At 40.7% G+C, this 20,258-nt stretch overlaps 1 protein-coding gene across 6 annotated transcripts in view; it reads left to right on the top strand.

Moving 5' to 3' along the window:
• Nucleotides 1–20,258, top strand: part of LOC108394314 (disrupted in schizophrenia 1 protein-like) — a 151,431-nt gene that overhangs the window by 32,648 nt on the left and 98,525 nt on the right. For 4 of the 6 annotated variants that reach the window (XR_012133329.1, XR_012133331.1, XR_012133330.1 and 1 more), the window contains exons 2-6: nucleotides 1,898–2,021; nucleotides 13,604–13,839; nucleotides 18,113–18,281; nucleotides 18,556–18,604; nucleotides 18,894–18,962. Coding sequence is in view for 1 of the 6 variants with exons in the window: in XM_073241288.1 (XP_073097389.1) it covers nucleotides 1,898–2,021; nucleotides 13,604–13,839; nucleotides 17,076–17,106 (391 nt within the window). In the remaining 5 variants the exon portion in view is untranslated. The other 2 variants (XR_012133332.1, XM_073241288.1) reach the window with 2 other exon arrangements.

Here is a 20,258-nt window from a genome sequence, read left to right as displayed (position 1 = left end):
GACTGAGTCACTATATAAAGAGCTCTTCCCAGTGCTCTGGGTAAAGGCAGAGACAGAGATGGATTACAGACCTACAGACTGCTGAATGCAGACATAATTCTAGTGCTCAACCTATGGCCGGGAGAATAAAGCTGAATATAAACCCTTTTACCCCAGTAACTTTCTATTGTCGTTTCTCAGTCTCACTGAGTCCTTAGTGAACTTGCCTGAGGTTTTCAGTTGTCTACTGAGAAAAAATGTGGGACTTTTATAGCTGATCTTTTTGTAGCTGATCTTTCTGCATCACATATGACCATTTATATACAATGAACTCATAAGTGGGAATAGAGGATCCAAAGTTATACATTTTAAATCTGATTCTTATTCTCTACTATCACCAAGGGATTACAGGTTTATGAAAACTTTTTCCAGTTAGACAAAAAATATTTTATGTTGTTTGAATTTGCACTTAAAATCATTTTTGATAAGAATTTTCCTTAATCTTTTGTAATTCCTTTTTTTTAAAAATTTCTGGTAGGTCTTTGTTTTATTCTTGATTTGGTAGAACTCTTGAAATTAGCACTATTTTTCCCTTTTCTATCACATATGTGGCAATATTTTCCCAGCTTGTCATTGCCTTTTAATTTTAGTTGATGGTGTTTCTTAGACACAGCTTCCTTGAATTGTTGATACAGTTTTGGTTAGCTTATACTTTTTTTCTCCAACTGCACTTAGTTAGAAATCAACTACTTTAAGTATGAGTTTTTCATCCTTTGATGGTAATTACCTGTAAGAATCCTGCAAAGGCAACTCTCCAACATACAGCTGTGATTCATTTTTACCAGCCTTGCTTTAACCAAATATGCTGAGTCCTGCAAGAAAAGAAGGAGCCAAACAGATTTTAAATGGTTTTCAATAGTCTTTTTGACAAGCCTTTTCTGAAGAGCTCTTTCTCAAGTATCTGTGAAATCAGTCATACCTCTTTTTAATATTCACAGTCAATATCAGCCTGGAATTCAGCTCTGGTTGGTCAAGAGAGTGCTGTCCAATAAAATATAATGTAAACCACATGCACAATTTTAAATTATCTAATAGCTACATTAAATAGAAGAAGAAACAGGTGAAATTAATTAAAAAATATATTGAACTCAACCCAATATATAAAAATGTTATCACTCTAACATGTAATTGTCTTGCCAATGGGTTTCAGCCCTGGGCAAGTTCACTATGGATTCAGTGTGACCAAAGAAATTGACAGCAAAATGTTCTCTGGGGTGAAAGGGTTATACCCAAATTTATTTCCAGGTGGCAGATCAGTCACTAGAATCCCATTCAATCAGAGCGAGTCTGTATGCAGCAAGCCAGTCTCTGCTTTTGGGCCCTTCTGTCTGCACAGCTGTCCCACACAGCCATCCTCTGGGCCTCTGTCCTCAGTGCTGCCACCACTTCAGCCTCTGCTCTGCTCTCCTGCAGCCTTGCAGCCCTGCCACCATGTCACACCCACAGCACTGGGTGGAGCTCTTTTTATAGAGTCAACAACCATGTATTACCCACAGGTGTGCAGTGAGTGAGTCAACCAGGGCCAGGTGAGAATACTAGCCACAGGAACTCTCATTTTATCCACTGTAATAAATATAAAAAATACCATTAATGAGATCTTTTGACCTGTGGCTAGGGGCCATAGTGCTAGGCGGCACAAGCTGAATAATAGCAAATTGGCTATGGGTAAAAAAGCAAAAGCACCAATAAGTTGTAATTAAAACAGAAGCTCACATTAAGGGACCTCATCCCTCTGGAACTCCTAAGGAAGAGAACAGCTGCAGGCCACTTTGTGAAATTTCCTGCTCTTAATATTCTTGTGGATCTGAAGATTTCAGCTTCTCCAAATCTGCACCAATGTGTATGCTTTTATTTTAAGGGTTGGCAGGGATGACACTCAAGCCCTACTCAGAATGGAGCTGAAGCCACTGGAAGCCACTGTTCAGGACATCTGCCATGTCACCAGAGAAGACTGGCTTCTTCAAGAAAAGAAACAGCTGCAGGTAAGCAGGTGGAGGCTATTTAACATTTAGGACAGCACTTTTCTTATCCATTTAAGCTAAATGTAGCAAAGTGGGTCTTTGCTTTGCTTGAGAGTAACAGGGCTCTAACCACACACCTGTGAAGTACAAAAAGAAGAGGTGAGTGGAGATGACTGCAGGGCTGGTAGGAATCTCATTACAAATGAAAGGTTGAAAGCTCAGCACCTGCTTTTGATATTCCTCGTTACCTTTTTTATTATTTTTTCATATTTTATTTTGATGTCATTAACCTACAATTACATGCAGAACATTATGCTTACTAGGCTCTCCCCCTTCACCATGTTCCCCCCACAATCCCCAGTACAGTCACTGTCCATCAGCATAGCAAGATGCTGCAGAAACACTACCTGTCTTCTCTGTGTTGTACAGCCCTCCCCATGTCCCCCCTCACATTATACATGCTAATTGTAATGCATCCTTTCTTTTTCCCTGCCCTTATGCCTCCCTTCCCACCCATCTTCCCCAGTCCCTTTCCCTTTGGTAACTGTTAGTCCATTCTTGGGTTTTGTGATTCTGCTGCTGTTTTGTTCCTTCAGTTTTTCTTTGTTCTTATACTCCACATATGAGTGAAATCATTTGGCACCTGTCTTTCTCCACCTGGCTTATTTCACTGAGCATAATACCCTCCACCTCCATACAGGTTGTTGCAAATGGTAGTATTTGTTTTCTTCTTATAGCTGAATAATATTCCATTGTGTATATGTACCACATCTTCTTTATCTATTCATCTACTGATGGGCAATTAGGTTGCTTGCATTTATTGGCTATTGTAAATAGTGCTGGATTAATATAGGGGTGCATATGCCTTTTTCAAACTGGGCTGCTGCATTCTTAGGGTAAATTCCTAGAAGTGGAATTCCTGGGTCAAATGGTATTTCTATTTTGAGCTTTTTGGGGAACCTCCATACTGATTTCCATGGTGGTTGAACTAATTTACATTCCCATCTGCAGTGTAGGAAGGTTACCATTTCTCCACAACCTCGCCAACATTTGTTGTTGTTTGTCTTTTGGATGGTAACCATCCTTACTGGTATGAGGTGATATCTCATGTGGTTTTAATTTGCATTTCTCTGATGACAAGCGATGTGGAGCATCTTTTCATGTGTCTGTTGTCCATCTGAATTTCTTCTTTAGAGAACTGTCTATTCAGCAACTCTTCCCATTCTTAATTGGATTATTTGATTTTTGTTTGTTGAGGTGCATGAGCTCTTTATTTATTTTGGATGTCAACCCTTTATTGGATCTGTCATTTATGAATATATTCTCCCATACTGTATGGTATCTGTTTGTTCTATTGATGGTGTCCTTTGCTGTACAGAAGCTTTTCAGCTTGATATAGTCCCACTTGTTCATTTATGCTTTTGTTTCCCTTGCCCAGGGAAATATGTTCATGAAGAAGTTGCTCATGTATACATCCATGAGATTTTTGCCTATGTTTTTTTCTAAGAGTTTTATGGTTTCATGACTTACATTCAGATCTTTGATTCATTTTGAATTTACTTTTGTGTGTGGGGTTATACAGTGATCTGGTTTCATTCTCTTACATGTAGCTGTCCAGTTTTGCCAGCACCATCTGTTGAAGCAACTGTCATTTCCCCATTGTATGGCCATGGCTCCTTTATCATATATTAATTGACCAAATATGTTTGGGTTAATGTCTGAAGTCTCTATTCTGTTCCCTGGTCTGTGGCTCTGTTACTGTGCCAGTACGAAATTGTCTTGATTACTGTGGCTTTGTAGTAGAGCTTGAAGTTGGGGAGTGAGATCCCGCCCACATTATTTTTCCTTTTCAGAACTGCTTTGGCTATTTGGGGTCTTTGGTGTTTCCATATGAATTTTTGAACTATTTGTTTCAGTTCATTGAAGAATGCTATTGGTAATTTGATAGGGATTGCATCAAGTCTGTATATGCTTTGGGCAGGATGGCCATTTTGATGATATTAATTCTTCCTAGCCAAGAGCATGGGATGAGTTTCCATTTGTAAGTGTCCTCTGTAATTTCTCTTAAGAGTGTCTTATCGTTTTCAGGGTATTGGTCTTTCACTTCCTTGGTTAGGTTTATTCCTAGGTGTTTTATTATTTTTAATGCAGTTGTGAATGGGCTTGCCTTCCTGATTTCTCCTTCTATTAGTTCATTGTTAGTGTATAGGAAAGCCACAGATTTCTGTGTGTTAATTTTGTATCTGGCCACTTTACTGAATTCCAATATTAATTCTAGTAGTTTTGGAGTAGAATCTTTAGGGTTTTCTATGTACAATATCATGTCATCTGCAAATAGTGACAGTTTGACTTCTTCTTTACCAATCTGGATTCCTTGTATTTCTTTCTTTTGTCTAATTGCCATGGCTAAAACCTCCAGTACTATGTTGAATAACAGTGGGGAGAGTGGACATCCCTGTCTTGTACCCAATCTCAGAGGAAAAGCTTTCAGCTTCTCGCTGTTCAGCATGATGTTGGCCATGGGTTTATCATATATGGCCTTTATTATGATGAGGTACTTGCCCTCTATACCCATTTTGTTGAAAGTTTTTATCATGAATGGATGTTGAATTTTGTTGAATGATTTTTCAGTATCTGTGGAGATGATCATGTGGTTTTTGTCCTTCTTCTTATTTATGTGGTGGATGTTAGTGATGGATTTTTGAATGTTGTACCATCCTTGCATCCCTGGGATGAATCCCACTTGGTCATGGTGTATGATCCTCTTGATGTATTTTTGAATTCGGTTTGCTAATATTCTGTTGAGTATTTTTGCGTCTACGTTCATCAGGGATATTGGTCTGTAGTTTTCTTTTTTGGTGGGGTCTTTGCCTGGTTTTGGTATTAGTGTGATGTTGGCTTAATAGAATGAGTTTTGGAGTATTCCCTCCTCTTCTTCTTTTTTGGAAAACTTTAAGGAGAATGGGTATTATGTCTTCTCTGTATGTCTGAAAAAGTTCTGAGGTAAATCCTTCTTGCCCAGGGGTTTTGTTCTTGGGTAGTTTTTTGATTAATGCTTCAATTTCATTGCTGGTAATTGGTCTGTTTAGATTTCGTGTTTCTTTCTGGGTCAGTCTTGGAAGGTTATTTTTTTCTAGGAAGTTGTCCATTTCTTCTAGGTTTTCCAGCTTCTTAGCATGTAGGTTTTCATGGTATTCTCTAATAATTCTTTGTATTTCTGTGGGGTCCATCGTGAGTTTTCCTTTCTCATTTCTGATTCTGTTAGTGTTGATTCTCTTTTTCTCTTAATAAGTCTTCTAGAGGCTTATCTATTTTGTTTATTTTCTCAAAGAACCAGGTCTTGGTTTCATTGATTTTTTTCTATTGTTTCATTCTTCTCAATTTTATTTATTTCTTCTGTAATCTTTATTATGTCCCTCCTTCTGCTGACTTTAGGCCTCATTTGTTGTTCTTTTTTGAATTTTGATAATTGTGACATTAGACTATTTATTTGTGATTGTTCTTACTTCTTTAAATATGCCTGAATTGCTATATACTTTCCTCTTAAGACTGCTTTTGCTACATCCCAGAGAAGTTGGGGCTTTGTGTTGTTGTTGTCATTTATTCCCATATATTGCTTGATCTCTATTTTGATTTGGTCATTGATCCATTGATTATTTAGGAGCATTTTGTTAAGCCTCCATGTGTTTGTGGGTCTGTTTACTTTCTTTGTACAATTTATTTCTAGTTTTACACCTTTTTGGTCTGAAAAGTTGGTTGGTAGAAGTTCAATCTTTTTGAGTTTACTGAGGCTCTTTTTGTGGCCCAGTATGTGGTCTATTCTGGAGAATGTTCCATGTGCACCTGAAAAGAATGTGTATCCTGTTGCTTTTGGATGTAGAGTTGTTAAGATGTCTATTAGGTACATCTGTTCTAGTGTATTGTTCAGTGCCTCTGTGTCCTTAGTTATTTTCTGTCTGATGGATCCATCCTTTGGACTTAGTGGTGTGTTGAAGTCTCCTAAAATGAGTGCATTGCATTCCATTTCCTCCTTTAATTCTGTTAGTATTTGTTTCCCATACTCTGGTGCTTCTGTGTTGGGTGCATATATATTTATAATGGTTATATTCTCTTGTTTGACCGATCGCTTTATCATCTTGTTACTTTCTTTGTTTTTATCTCTTGTTACTTTTTTTGTTTTGAAGTCTATTTTGTCTGATACTAGTACTGTAACACCTGCTTTTTTCAAGTTGTTGTTTGCATGAAATATCTTTTTCCATCCCTTGACTTTTAGTCTGTGCATGTCTTTGGGTTTGAGGTGAGTGTCTTGTAAGCAGCATATAGATGGGTCTTGCTTTTTTATCCATTCTATTACTCTGTGTCTTTTGATTGGTGCATTCAGTCTATTTACATTTAGGGTGATTATTGAAAGATATGTACTTAATGCCATTGCAGGCTTTAGATTCGTTGTTACCAATGGTTCAAGGTTGGCTTCTTTAGTATCTTTCTGCCTAACTTAACTCACTTATTGAGCTATTATAAACACTGTCTGATGATTCTTCATTTCTCTCCCTTCTTATTCCTCCTCTTTCATTCTTTATATGTTGGGTGTTTTATTCTGTGCTCTTTTGTGTTCCCTTTGACTGCTTTTGTGGGTAGTTGATTTTATATTTTGCCTTTAGTTAATATTTAGTTCATATTCTTTCTTTGCTGTGATTTTATTTTCTCTGGTGAAATCTGTTTAGCCTGAGGAGTGTTCCCATCTTGAGCAGTCACTCTAAAATACACTATAGAGCAGGTTTGTGGGAGGCAAATTCCCTCAACTTTTGCTTCTCTGGGAATTGTTTAATCCCTCCTTCATATTTAAATGGTAATTGTGCTGGTTATAGTTTTCTTGGTTCAAGGTCCTTCTGTTTCATTGCATTAAATATATCATGTGATTCTCTTCTGGCCTGTAAGGTTTCTGTTGAGAAGTCTGATGATAGCCTGATGGGTTTTGCTTTGTAGGTGACCTTTTTCCTCTCCCTAGCTGCCTTTAAAATTCTTTCCTTGTCCTTGATCTTTGCCATTTTAATTATTATGTGTCTTGGTGTAGTCCTCTTTTGGTCCTTTCTGTTGGGAGTTCTGTGTACTTCTGTGGTCTGAGCGACTGTTTTCTCCCCTGGTTTGGGGAAGTTTTCAGCAATTATTTGTTGAAAGACACTTTCTATCCCTTTTTCTCTCTCTTCTTCTGGTACACCTATAATTAGGATATTGTTCCTTTTTGATTGGTCACACAGTTCTCTTAATATTCTGGCAGAGTCCAGCTCCAGCTGAGCTGTCATGAAGGAAAGGGCAGCATCAGCAAGTGAGTAGATGAATGAGGAGACGAAACACCCAATCAAGGTTGTAACATCTCCTGACATCAAGTGGCCGGGTCTTTATTTTTATGTCTTTTTAAGGCTTAAATGTTAAACATTTTTCTTTAATCATGAATAATACAATATTTTTCCTGTCAGTTACTACATAATTCCAGCTTATTACCCTTAAGTAGATATCATCATTTGCTCTAATAGTAGCTGTTTAACATTTAATTTTAAACTTTCTCTTAGTCTATTGTGATTAGTAATTCATGTAAGCTGCATGCTAGGTGCTAAACAGAAAATGGCATGAGGCAGCATGTGGGCTATGATTTTTACTTATAAGCATGTAAGGTTATATAGAGTTTAAGATATGTGTCTTAGGTTATATAAGGTTTAAGCAGGTTATATAAAATGCAAGCTATATGTCTTTTGGTTATTAAATGTAGTATTAATTAAATTTTATCCGATACATGTGGGTTTAGGTTTACATCTAAAGTCTAGGTATAGTACTTTTATCACCCATAAGTTTTAACATTCCTCAACATTCCTACGAATACAAAAAAACCCACCTTATTCTTTCATAATATTCATTCCACAATTTCAGATGTTTACACCTTTCCTCCTGTGTCCACAGGCACCAGGGCCTTGCAGTCTTCTTTAATCTTTCATATAATGACACTAAATCTGCTCTTACTACCTTACCATTAATATAATAATATTTTATCATAAATTCATTATAAACTTTTATATATGGGATATTTATAAATATAAATTTTACTATTTTGCTCATAAATTCTTTCTATGAGGGGGTGCCAGAGGTGTCTTCTAATATTATAAGCAACATAAGGGGGACCCTGGGCAGTGGGGAGTATTAATCTTTATTACTTTTCTGTTTCATATAAATTTCTCAGAAAAATCTTTTTTCTATGGGGATTTTTCTATGGCCCAGTTTATCATAAATCCTGGTTAATCATGTTTCAATTTTTGCAATAGGAGGAACAAACTGCATCTAGTTTTGAGAGGCCTGGGTTGTTCTGCCTCACTTATTTGTGGCAATATGCCTGGAACAGTTGGTCCCATAACATTGCTTTCATATCCAGAATTGCTGCTTTGATCAATATTTTGGGTTATATTATTTACTAAAGATGAATAAATCTTAAGTACATAAGATTTCCCATATATGAGCCTAATCACCAACATCACAACTGCAAAAATAATTGCAGGAATTAGCAGGGGCCAGTTATGTGGTCTCCCATTTTCAGGATTTCTCCTCATGCCTGGACCTTGTCAAACAGCATGAGCAGCATCGCCTGTGTCAATATTGTTTCATTTCTGGAGATCCTTTTATCTCTCTCTGAGCCAGCTTCTATGTGTTCCTGTTCTCTTGTTTCTAATCCATCAATGGCCTCTTGTATGTCATCCATTCTGCTTTTAAATCCTTCCAGAGATTGCTTTATTTCTGTATTCTCCCTCCTTAGCTCTTGCATATTTCTCTGCAAGTCCATCATCATGGTTATGACCTTAATTTTAAATTCTTTTTCAAGAAGATTGATTAGATCTGTTCCCCAGATTCCTTTTCAGGGGAGACTATCTGGGTTAATCTGGTCTGTATCAAATTCTTCTGTCTTTTCATGGTGATAGAGATAGTCGTGGGTAGTTGGCATGTGTCAGCTGGGAGAACATCCCTTCTTGCTAGTTTGTGGCCTTTCTCTCCTGGGAGAATGGTGACCCCTAGCAGCTTGTGCTGGGCAGCTGCGTGCAGATGAGGTTTCTGCTTCTTCCCCGGGCCACTCTGAAGGAAGCTCTGTGCACAGTTGCTGTGGTTGTGGCCACTCTCAGGCCTGTGCTCCACTATGGTGGGGCTGCCCCAGAGTGGGAATGGGTGGGAGGCTGTTTTTCACCATGAGGAGCCTTGGAGCTGCACTGCTGCCCAGGGGTTAGGGTGCCCGGAGTTCCCTGGGTTCCCAGCTGCTGAGCTGATTGTGCCAGGATGCCTCCATTCAGCGGTGGGGTCCCTGTCCCTTGCAGACTTTCAAAAAGCACTCTCTTTTCTTTGTCCCAGGGGTGCTAGCTGTGGGGATCCTCTCACAGATTTTACTGTCCCATTTCCCTAGTATCCAGCACCCTGCAGATACTATGTGTCTGTGCTCCAGTGCAGATGGCTAGGGCTGGCTATTTAGCAGTCCTGGGCTCCCTCTCCCTCCCTGCTCCAACTGCTCTCCTCCCACCGGGAGCTGGAGTGAGGGGAGCTCGGATTCCGCCAGGCTGCGGCTTGTATCTTACCCCCTTCATGAGGCACAGGGTTCCCGCAGGTGTAGATGTAGTCTTGCTATTGTCCTGTATCTTCTGGTCTCTTTGGAATAGTTGAATTTGTTGTATTTTCAAAAATATATGTTTTTGGGAGATTTCCACTGCTCTATTCATGCCGCCATCTTGGCTCCACCCCATCCTCATTACCTTTTGAATATTCTTTTCTTGTCTGCCAGACCAATTTGTCACCTTTTATCATTTTGACCTTTAGAAGGTTATTTGGGAGGGCAGAAAGCTGTGCTGTGAAAATCCTTTATGGAAATTCCTATCAAGATGGACCATGAGTAGCAGTTGTTAGGAGGCAGAGGTCTAAGTATGGACTAGGCAAGGCAAACACACCTGGGATAACTGTAAGATAAATTTTAGCTGAAATAAGCAGGCAAAGAGAGGCAACAAAGGGCCAGGTAATTTATTTAAATACCCCCAGGTGAGCTTCTGTGGCCTTCTTGTCACAGGCCAGAGAAGTTCCACCCAGTTGGGGAGGTTGGGGGGCTTATAAGAGATTAGGAGGGGAAGGAGTGGGCAAGCTATCTTAGGGGGTGTGTAGAGGTATGATTGGCTAAAGGTGACATAATAGACAACTAGAAACTTTTTTTCCTTCCAAGAGGGAGGAGGCTGACATCCAGGTCTTAGTTGACACATCAGGATGGAATTCAGGGAGAGCTGTCCCCTTTCCATATACGGCATGGACTTTGGGGTCTGTTCTGTTCTCCCCCTATAGCATCTCTCTGTTCTGTTTGCATATCCTTGTTTTACCTTTCTCCAGCCTAACAATAACAGGCTGCACATGGAAGCTCTATGTTGGCCCAGAGCAGTAGATGAAAGCTGGGTAAGAATCATCCAGGGGCTAGAAATCTAGATGCAGCATGCAGGTGAAGCCAGGAGGCAGTCAACAGGGTCCCCAGAGGCAGGAAACTGTAGCTGGGACCATGCTTGCTTGAACCTGGAAGCCTTGCAGGAATGGGAATATAGAGGAAGCGCTGATTGGAGGCACCATGACTTCTGGAAAGGGTATATGTCTTCAAGACTTAAGTCCAAATTCTGGCTTAGGCTCCAAACAACTGAATGAACTTTGACAAGGTTGTGGGGACTTGGACAAGCTCCTGGAGTCCCTCTCTGCTGCCTCCTCATGCAGAGTTCCTGTTATCTGAGTGCCCATCCAAGTCCCCATAACAGAAAGGTGGCAAAGGGAAAGAAACACCATTGCAATTTGAAATTATTCTCCAATAAACTGAACATATATATTCAGTGAGCATCTTTGTAAAGTTTGGGTAGCTGAGAATGTGAAATCTGGTTTTGGGCAATATTCAACAATTAAAGGTCTACTGACAATTCCTGATGATGTCAGTATACAGAAGATAATTTTAGCCCAGGATATTTAGTATTTGACGGGAGTGTTCTTGGCAGAACTCTCGGGGAGGGTGGATATCCATTTTATTCAGCAGGTGTTTATTGAGTGCCTACCATGTTCCAGATTCTCTTTGAGATGCTTAGGATTTCTGTGGAGTTGTTGTTCTAGGTGGGGTGAGGCTGGGGAGATAGACAAGAAATGACAAACATACTAAATTATATACGTAGTATGTTGTAGGGTGGTGTCTTGCCAGGGGGTTTCAGCCCTGGGCAAGTTCACTCTTGATTCAGTGAGACTGAAAAGTGACAATGGAATGGTCCTGTGGGGAAAGGGTTTAGATCCAGCTTTAGTCCCATGGTGGCAAGTCAAGTGCTAGAATCCCATCCACTCAGAGCGAGTCTACATGCAGCAGGCTGGTCTCTGCCTTGGGGCCTCTCTGCCTGCACAGTTGTCTCAGTCTCTGTTCTTGGTGCTGCCACCCCTCCAGTTTCTACTCTCTTGCAGCTGTGTTCCCAGAGCACTGGGCAGAGCTCTTTATATAGATTCAATAATAACGTATTGTCCACACATGTACAGTGAGCAAGCTGACTTGTGAGAATCCTGGCCATAGGAACTTTCATTTTCTCTGTAGGTTGTAAGGGCTACAAAGCATAGACCAAGGTGTTGGGGTCTACCCATTAAGAAGTGAAATGGAAGCAAGCACTTGGAGGAGGAGAGTGAATAGAAAGAGTGTTCCTAGTGGAGGGAGCAGCCATGGGAAGGCCTGAAGTAGGATGTGCCTCAGGTGTTCAAAGGGTAGGAAGAACAGCAGAGGAGAAGGTTAACATTGAAAGGGCCCTTATAGGGCCTTGGTAAAGACTTTGGCTTTTCTCTGATGAAATGGGGAATCACTGGAGGGTTATAAGCAGTGAAGTGATGTAATCTAAACACATTTTAAAGAATTACTTTGACTTCTGTTTTACCAGTAGGGTGTAGGGGCACTATGTAAAACATGGAGGTGTGGAGGTTCTTCAGAAAGTTAAGCACAGAATCATCACATGATCCAGTAATTCTACTTCTGGGTATATGCTCAGAAGAATTGAAAACAGGGTCTCAAAGAGATGTTCACAGAAGCATTATTCAAATAGCTAAAGGTAGAAGTAATTCAAGTGTCCATCAGTGAATGAATGGATAGACAAAATACAGTCAGTCCTTACAATGGAATATTATTCAGCCTTGAAAAGAAAAGAAATTCTGACACATACTACAACATGGATGAACCTGGAGGACCTCATGCTAAGTGGAATAAGTAAGCACAAAAAGACAAATACTGTATGTTTCCACTTATGTGAGATACCTAGAGTCATCAGTTCACAGGGACAGACTGTAGAGTAGAAAGGTGGTTACCAGGGGCTGGACGTGTGGATTAGGATTTGGAGTTTAATGGGACAGAGTATAGGATTTGCGAGATGAAAGAATTCTGGAGATGGACAGTGGTTATGGTGGTACAATGTGAATGTACTTAATGTCACTGAACTGTACATTTAATGATGATTTAAATGGTAAATTTTGTTTTATGTATTTTACCATAGTTGAAAAAACAAAAGAGAAAAAAGAAAAGAGTAGGGTGTGGGCAGTCAGAGGTGGAAGTAGGGAGGTTAGTTGGGAGACAATGTCAGTAATACTGTACTCTTGGTCCAATGGGAGACACACGTTATTTTCTTTGCATAGTGTCTTCATGGTGGATCTTCAGGGCCTCCTCAGTCTCCTTCCTCCCCTACTGGAAGTGGGGTCAGGAGGTAGAAGTTGTAGGTGGTCTGTACCTTGGGGCTGAGAGAACATAGGTCAGAGATGGGAAGACACCTGAGATTAGAGCTGTGCTCCTATCAGCCCGAAACCAAAGCACAGAACATGTGAGTGTGTTAATTAAAAGAGCCATATTGCAAATTCACAATGCCATGGGTAATGAGATAATTATTTGCTGTAACGCTGTGTACACATGGGTGTTCAATTACTTGCTGCTTGTTTTGTTCATTGACCTTGAGATTGGATGATACTCTATGGAATCTTTGGATTTTCGTTTGCTGCATCAGTGGAAATCAAATTTATTTAACATTTTTGTGAACTTTAGATTCATAACACTTTCTGCAGCATCTCTTTGGTCTTTCAGTCTTGTAGACTGGTTTTTAATGTTTCTCTACACATTAAATTTTCATGTTCAGGACCAGACCAACCAAGGATTGTTTGCTTTTCTTTTTTGGTCTGTAACTCATGATACCTGCTTAGCTTGTATCTCAAGTACATGATGTTTGGTGCCCTCTGTTCTTGCTCCTCCACTTGAAATGAAGTAAGTCATTTATAATATTTGCTGGGCTCATCTAAGTCAAATTCTTGGCTCACCCCCTGCTGTTATTTAATGCTTGGGAGGGAATGTTTTTCTTTCTGCCAACTAATCAAAACTATAAATAAAACTGGCAAGATTTTTCCAGTTCAGCAAACCTCCCCAAATCTGCCTACCTCAGAAGGAGACTTCACAGCTCTTGTGCATATGTCTGACTCTCATTTAAGGGACTCATTATCAGCAGAGCAGTTTACTGCGAGTAGGGTTAATTTATAAAATCTGGTCTCTCCATTTGCCACAGAAAGAAATTGAAGCCCTCCAAGCAAGGATGTCTGTTCTGGAAGCAGAAGATCAACAGCTGAGAAGGGAGATAGATGAGCAAGAGCCGCAGCTCCTGTGGCAGGGCTGTGACCTGACCTTCCTGGTGCAGAGGTTGTCCCTGGGTGAGCTGCAAGGGCTCAGTGAGGGCTTGCACAACACCCTGGCCTTGGCCAGTCAGATTACCCTCCAAGCCGAACCACCTGAAACCCGAAGGAGGTACTGGTGACTTCTGATTTTGGATGCCTCACCTCTTTGACCTGTTGATGGGATTAATTTTGTCTGTCGTCCTTCAGATGTATATATCTTCCAAGCAGTCCTGTATTTTTTCAGTGGAAGCACTACTGATATTTTGAGTGCAAAAATTCTTCATTGTGTTGGACAGTCCATAGCATTACAAGATCTTTTACAACCTGGCCACCCAACTCATCAAATGCCAGGACTCCTCTCCATCCTAATACACACCCTCTCCATTTCCAAACATGGCCAGGGGCATTTTCTCTTCCTTAGAGATCTACTGGAGCTTAACTGACTAGAGGTTCTGATACCAAACTTTGCTGAGGACAGTCACCTGCAGAGAGGTGGGCTAGGCCTCTTCCCAAGCGAGGGGGTAAGCCCTAAGATGGGGAGATTCAGTGATGGGGTTTTCATTGGGGAGAATGAATTATTATTAATGGTAGTGAACATTTAATGTGTGCTTCCTGTGTGCCAGGCACTGTGCTAGGATTTACTCTATGAGTACCTTCTATTATTATATCCATTCTATAGATGAATGAAAGAAAGTTTAAGAAGGTTAATAATTTGCCCAGAGTCCCAGTTAATAAGAGGCAAAACTGATACCTGAACTCCTTTTCATTACTTCTCAGCCTGGTTTCCTTTCTACTTACTATGGAATGAATTGTCCCTATGTTCTGTATTGTGGAATATCCACAAATACTTATACCTTTTGCCCTTCAGGAGTTCATAACCTTATTTTGACAAAAGTCAGAACTCACACCATTTTTGACAAGTTAGACAAAAAAGTGAGGGGTACCCGAATGAATTTGCAGAGGGGAGGAAGGCCTGCAAGTGGGTATACAGCAGTAGGGGTTAATGTTCTGCTTAGCTATTGTGCTGCAGAAAATACTTAGTAAAACTCACCACCTGTAGTGGTTGAGAATACAGGCTCTGCCATCTGATTATCTGGGGTTGAATCCTCCCTCCACCACTTATTAGCTGGGGACCACTTATTCTCTGAGGGACAGGACCATACCATCGTCTGCCTTCTGGGGCTGTTATGCAGATGAAGAGAGCTAATACATGTAAAATTAAAGCTCTTGAGAAAGTGCTGGGTGGGAGGAAGCACTTTACTATTCTTACTGCTTGTCATTTTTCTTGTGAGCATTTCAGTCTCCCAAAGGCCTTCAAACTGCCTGTCCAGTGTGTCTTAGACTATATGGTGAATAACTGTTTCCTCTCACCCACGAATCAGATCCTATCCAGCCTATAAAACCAAGCCCCAGATAAGTTCTGGGAAGTTGCTCAGAATTTTCTGCCATTCCCTTTCCAGCACTAGCATTTTCTGGCAGAAATCTTACCCCTTGGCTCATGCTCTTGTGGGAATAGAAGAAATCTGGGTCTTTGCCAAATTTCAGCCATGGGCAACTGACCACTGAATATGCCTGTGCCCTCCCCCTGCCCCTTTCTACATGTCTTTATGCTAATGCCTTGGCCTCAAAGGTAGTTACCTACCCCTGCTTCCCTTGTGTCCCTATGGAAGTCATTCTACACACACACATGCTCATATATATATGCATACATACGTATTGGTATATATAACATGTATATTGCATATATTATATGTAATTCTACACATACACATTATGTTATACATTTGTGCATACATTTTATATGTATGATATATAATGAAATATCTATGTGAATTTATTTATATGCATATATATATATATATATATATAGAGAGAGAGAGAGTCTTCAAACAAACCTCATTTGGTCCCACCACCCAGACATGTCCTACTTATCTCTCCTTTTGCTTTAATGACACAGAGGTTTACTATGCTTCTCTCAGTTTTCATCTTAGCCAATAAACTGATGGCTTTTTGAGGGGCAAAGTGAGGGCGTGCTTAACTTAGAACCCACACAGAATTTAGCAACGCCTCTGTGTTTTAAGTTGGCTTCATGAGAAATATCCCTGCAGCTGGGTTGTGTGCCTGTGCAGAGATGTGCAGGCGGCAGAGTGGCAGCTTTCTCACATGCTAACTGTGCCTGTTAGGGCAGGCCAGTGTGGTAGGCAGGCTGTCCTTGTTATTCTCATTTTGTAGGTGAGGAAACAAAAACTCAGGAAGTTTCCTTGGTGATGCAGCTGGTAAGGGGCCTTCTTATATTCATGCATAGCTGCCTTTGCGTCTGAGCCAATAAAAGATAGTTTCTGTGCAGAGATCCATAGAAGTTGTTCCTCTTAATCTAGAACTGGAACTGCATAGGAGGGTAAGGTGACAGGGTGGGCCCCAAACTTCGATCTTATTGTTTCTGGTCTGTTCTTCTGTCCATTGTTCTGGCTTGCCTTTTGATCAGGTGTAAATGTGACTTTTGCCTAGTGATCCTGCACTCTAATCAGCTGAATGGGGCTCTTGAAAGACTTCAAAGTTTGTGGTGGTCTGCTGTTAGGATGCTGTGAGGGTAACTGGGTATGAGAGGCCTCTTGACTAGGGTACAGTGCTTTCTGGGGTCTCCTTGAGGAAGATGCATCATCCCTAAACTCAATTGTTCCCCCTGAGGTTACAGAGTTCCTGGTACATCTGGGACTGGGTCTACACACTGAGCTGTGCGGACATTGGTGGCAAGCCAGGGCTGCTTCCTGCTTCCCTGGCTTAACTGCCCAGGGCTCCCTAGGGAAGGTATGGGCTATGGGGCACTCAGGCATCCTTATCACTCATTCATTGTTCCCTAGTGAGCAGTGCAAGCTGACATCAAGGCCCCAGCAAAAGAGAGTTGAAATAATGAAATGCAGCAGTTCACAATTGACTGGAAAAGATCAATAGTCCCACATTCCCCAAAGACACATTTCTTGTGAGAGTGAGGAGACGCAGTGGAACAGCAAGGCCTGAATCACAAAGAAGACTGTGGATCTGGGAGGAGCTTGGCAGGGCTGTGTGTCCCATGGCCCTAAGCCATGGGGTGATATGGAGGTGACACCCAACTGGGACAGTGCAGAGCATGAGCAAAACATGTCTGTCTCTGAGCTGCTCTGTTTGCTGTGATTGTGTTCTTTAGTCTCCACCTCTTCCCTTTGCGTTTCTTCCTTCTCTGACTTTGTCTTTCACCTGGTTGGTTTGTCAGAAAGAATGACTTTATGGGACCAGGAGCAGAAATCATCTGGAGGAGGAGGAATACTTTGTGTTGCTAAAACAGCAGTTCGAGGAGATTCTGACTTTCTTCCTTTCTTTATTTTAAAGCACACACCTTGCTTTTCTCTGGAATTCATGAGGCAGACAGACATTTACCCAGGAAGCCAATGCAGTGAGATGGTAGCATCTGAGCCACACGGAGCTTACACATCCTTGCTTAAAGGCGGCATGGTTTGGAAGGCAACCTCAGCATTTGGGAACTCTCTGAAATGTGTCTCCTCAATCCTCATATTTATGATGCCTGTTTTTCTCACTTAGATTTGTAATAATAAAGATAATACATTAATTTTAATATTGCTATTATTTACAAAATGCTCACTTTTGCTCACAATGATCCTGTAAAACATACCGGACAATATTTGGTTTTATGCACATTTTGCAAATGAGACTGCTAAGGGTCTGAATTCACACAGCAGTAAGTGTTCTGACATCTTTGGCCAATTTCTCATATGGGGGGAGAGGTGGTTGGCATTGACAACCTGGCAAAGAAGTCCAGCTGGGCAGAGCCTGGGTCCCTGGGGCAAAGCCCAAGGAAATGGATGTTTTTCCAGGCCAGGATGGTTGTCTCTGTGCCCCACAGATTGCCTGGTGTCACAGAAAGGGATTGGGGAGGATGTGTCTCTACATATGGGCAGCCCAGGGAGAGCAAGCAGGCTGCTGATTCAGGTTGGACAGTCTGTCAGCAGTTCCAAAGAAAGGACTATAGGAGGAAGAGCCAGGCTCTAGGGGAGCCTGAGTCTTGTTTATAAAATAAAGGTTTGAGCTAGATGGTGAAGGTGCCCTACGAATTTAGAACACTTTGCACTTCTAGCTTTAGCAAAATAAGTTAAAATAAAGGGCTTAAAAACCCCCACTAATTCTGTTTCTAATAGCCCCAAATCAGCTCTCCTGCAGAGTTCCCAGGCAGACTGTGACAATCACTGGGCCTTGGGGGCCGTGGGGTTCAAGTTCTTTCATTTTTGAATGAGCCACTGCTGATGCCCAGCCTATCACTGGGCACAGAGCAGAACTTAAACTCATGCTGCTGGACAGAGTTTGAAATGCAACTGTTTCCTTCCATTTCCTTTGGAATGTCATCATCACAGGCAATGAGAAAAGTCTGCAGAACCATAACTCCGAAAAGAAGAAAAAGGGTTGGAAATGAAAGAAGGGATTTGAAACTGCCGCCTGTCTGGGTGGGTGCAGATGCCACTCACCGAAGGAAACGAGGACTCTGACTTCTGTTTTCTGTGGAATGTATTTGAGAAATTCAAGGTAGGAATCTCATCTCACAGATTAAAAAAAGACTTTGTTTTGAGCAAGATTAAATTTACTATGATTTTTAAATGACATAGGATGTTAGATGGTGAAAATTTATATATTTTAAAATATTGTACTTGAATATTTTACAAATTCTTTGTGCTTTGTTTTCTTCAAGGAGTTTACAACATGGTTCATTATTATTGTTGTTTTATTATTATTATTTAGGTAGTTGTTCTTGGGGGCCTTTGTAATTTGAAGACTCATCCTTTCTTCTTTTATAACTTAGGTATCTGATTATTTTCACCTAGAGCACCATGGATTCTCAAAGATGGGAGGTAATATCTTAAAATGCTTGTAGCTCGCTCTCCTAACATTGTGAATGCAAGTCAGCTCTTGGCTTCCTGCATGCCTGTGGCTGGCTTGAAAAGTTTTTTTCTGGTCAAGCTCAGTTTTATTTTCCATTGTTTTCACCTTGAGAACTGTTTGTGCTTAATTTCCTTGTAATTTGGATGTCTTCTACAATCCTCTATTCCCTTTCATCATATTTTCTTGTTCTTGACATATCCCAGGAATGTTTCCCTGTTTGTGGGTCGTATGTTCATACCACTTGCTTTAACTTTTCAGATGTTAACATGCCAGACTAAACTGTTCTCCAGACCTGGAGCTGAGGGTTCCAAGCTCTTCCAGCAGAAGGTAAATCAGTTCTGCTCAGGCAGATACTTTTCTAGTGACTGCAGGGAAGAGAACAGACCCAGGTTGGAAGCACCAGCTCATTGCTTGCTGCGTATTTTCTTCCAAGCTGCTAAAGGGTTGATGAGTCTATCCTGTGTTGATTCCTAGGCTGCTGAAATGACCTGAACCAGACCTTGAGGCTTTCTGTAGGTGCTTGCAGGGGCCCCTGTGCCTGTTATGTGAAGGTGTTCTTCGTGGCTATCACCACCACCAACACTCAGCATTTCCTTTTTGATGAATTTCCTCAGCTTCCTTTGAGTCATACTGACACTGGTGTTTGAATCCTTACTCAGTTACTTTAGTCAACTGGATTTTTTCCTGTTCATTCATTTCTTCACCAGTGGTCTATTTTTGCAATATTTATCCAGTAAAGTGGGTAAATCTTTAGCTGACCCACTGAAACTTTTTAGGAAGTGAAATATTCCTAGTTTCAGGAATCTGATTGATCTGTTGTTTTGTTAGCAGATTTTGAAAGAGCCTGAGGGTAATGTATGGCCTAAACTCTTCTTGCTGGCTTTTGCATGTTCTTAGCCAGACAGCAGGGAATTAAAGCTAAGTTAGAAAAGCATAATAAGCCCTAAGCAGAAAGCAAAACCTTTTGAGTTAACTTTATAGTTATGGAAAGTACAACATTTAGACCTTTAGAAGAAACAGTATACTTTAAAAAGTTAGTATTAAATGAACATGCAAGCAGTTCAGGGTATTTCTTGGAAAAACTCTGGGGGCAATGAGACATTATTTATTAGATGGTTAGAGTTAAGGTGGCAGTGATTGAAATGGACATCTGAAGTTGCTTTTGGATTACTCAACAGAATAAACCTAGAAACAGAAGCATCTCCCCTTTGGATCAAATTGTAGTGTTCTAAGTATTGAACTCACAGGAGTGGAGAAAGGCTCTGGAACCCAAGAATTGAAATCTTTTAGAGTGTTTAAATGCATGTGGGTTATGACAGTAGCTGAAAATGTTGAGCCAGCTTGGTTATCAGTCTTCCAACAATAAGAGGCTAGTAATCAATTTTCTTATCATGCAAAAGCATATCATTAGACAACTTGGGAAAGAAGGACAGTAATTATGATCTGAACATAAGGCTGTTCATGTTTTTGACTCCTGTTCTCATTTCTTCTTGATAAGACAATGAAAATCTCTTACAGACAAATGCCTGTAAGTCACAATGTTTTTGGCACATGAAATATAGCTTTTGTTTGGAAGAAGATTGAGAGGCAGTGAGCAGGATCTGGTTGAAGGAACACTTGGAG

The sequence above is a fragment of the Manis javanica genome, chromosome 7 (genome assembly GCF_040802235.1).
Source record: "Manis javanica isolate MJ-LG chromosome 7, MJ_LKY, whole genome shotgun sequence".
NCBI lineage: Eukaryota > Metazoa > Chordata > Mammalia > Pholidota > Manidae > Manis > Manis javanica.
Note: the sequence above shows the minus strand (reverse complement) of the source record. Positions and strands in the feature narration are given on the sequence as shown.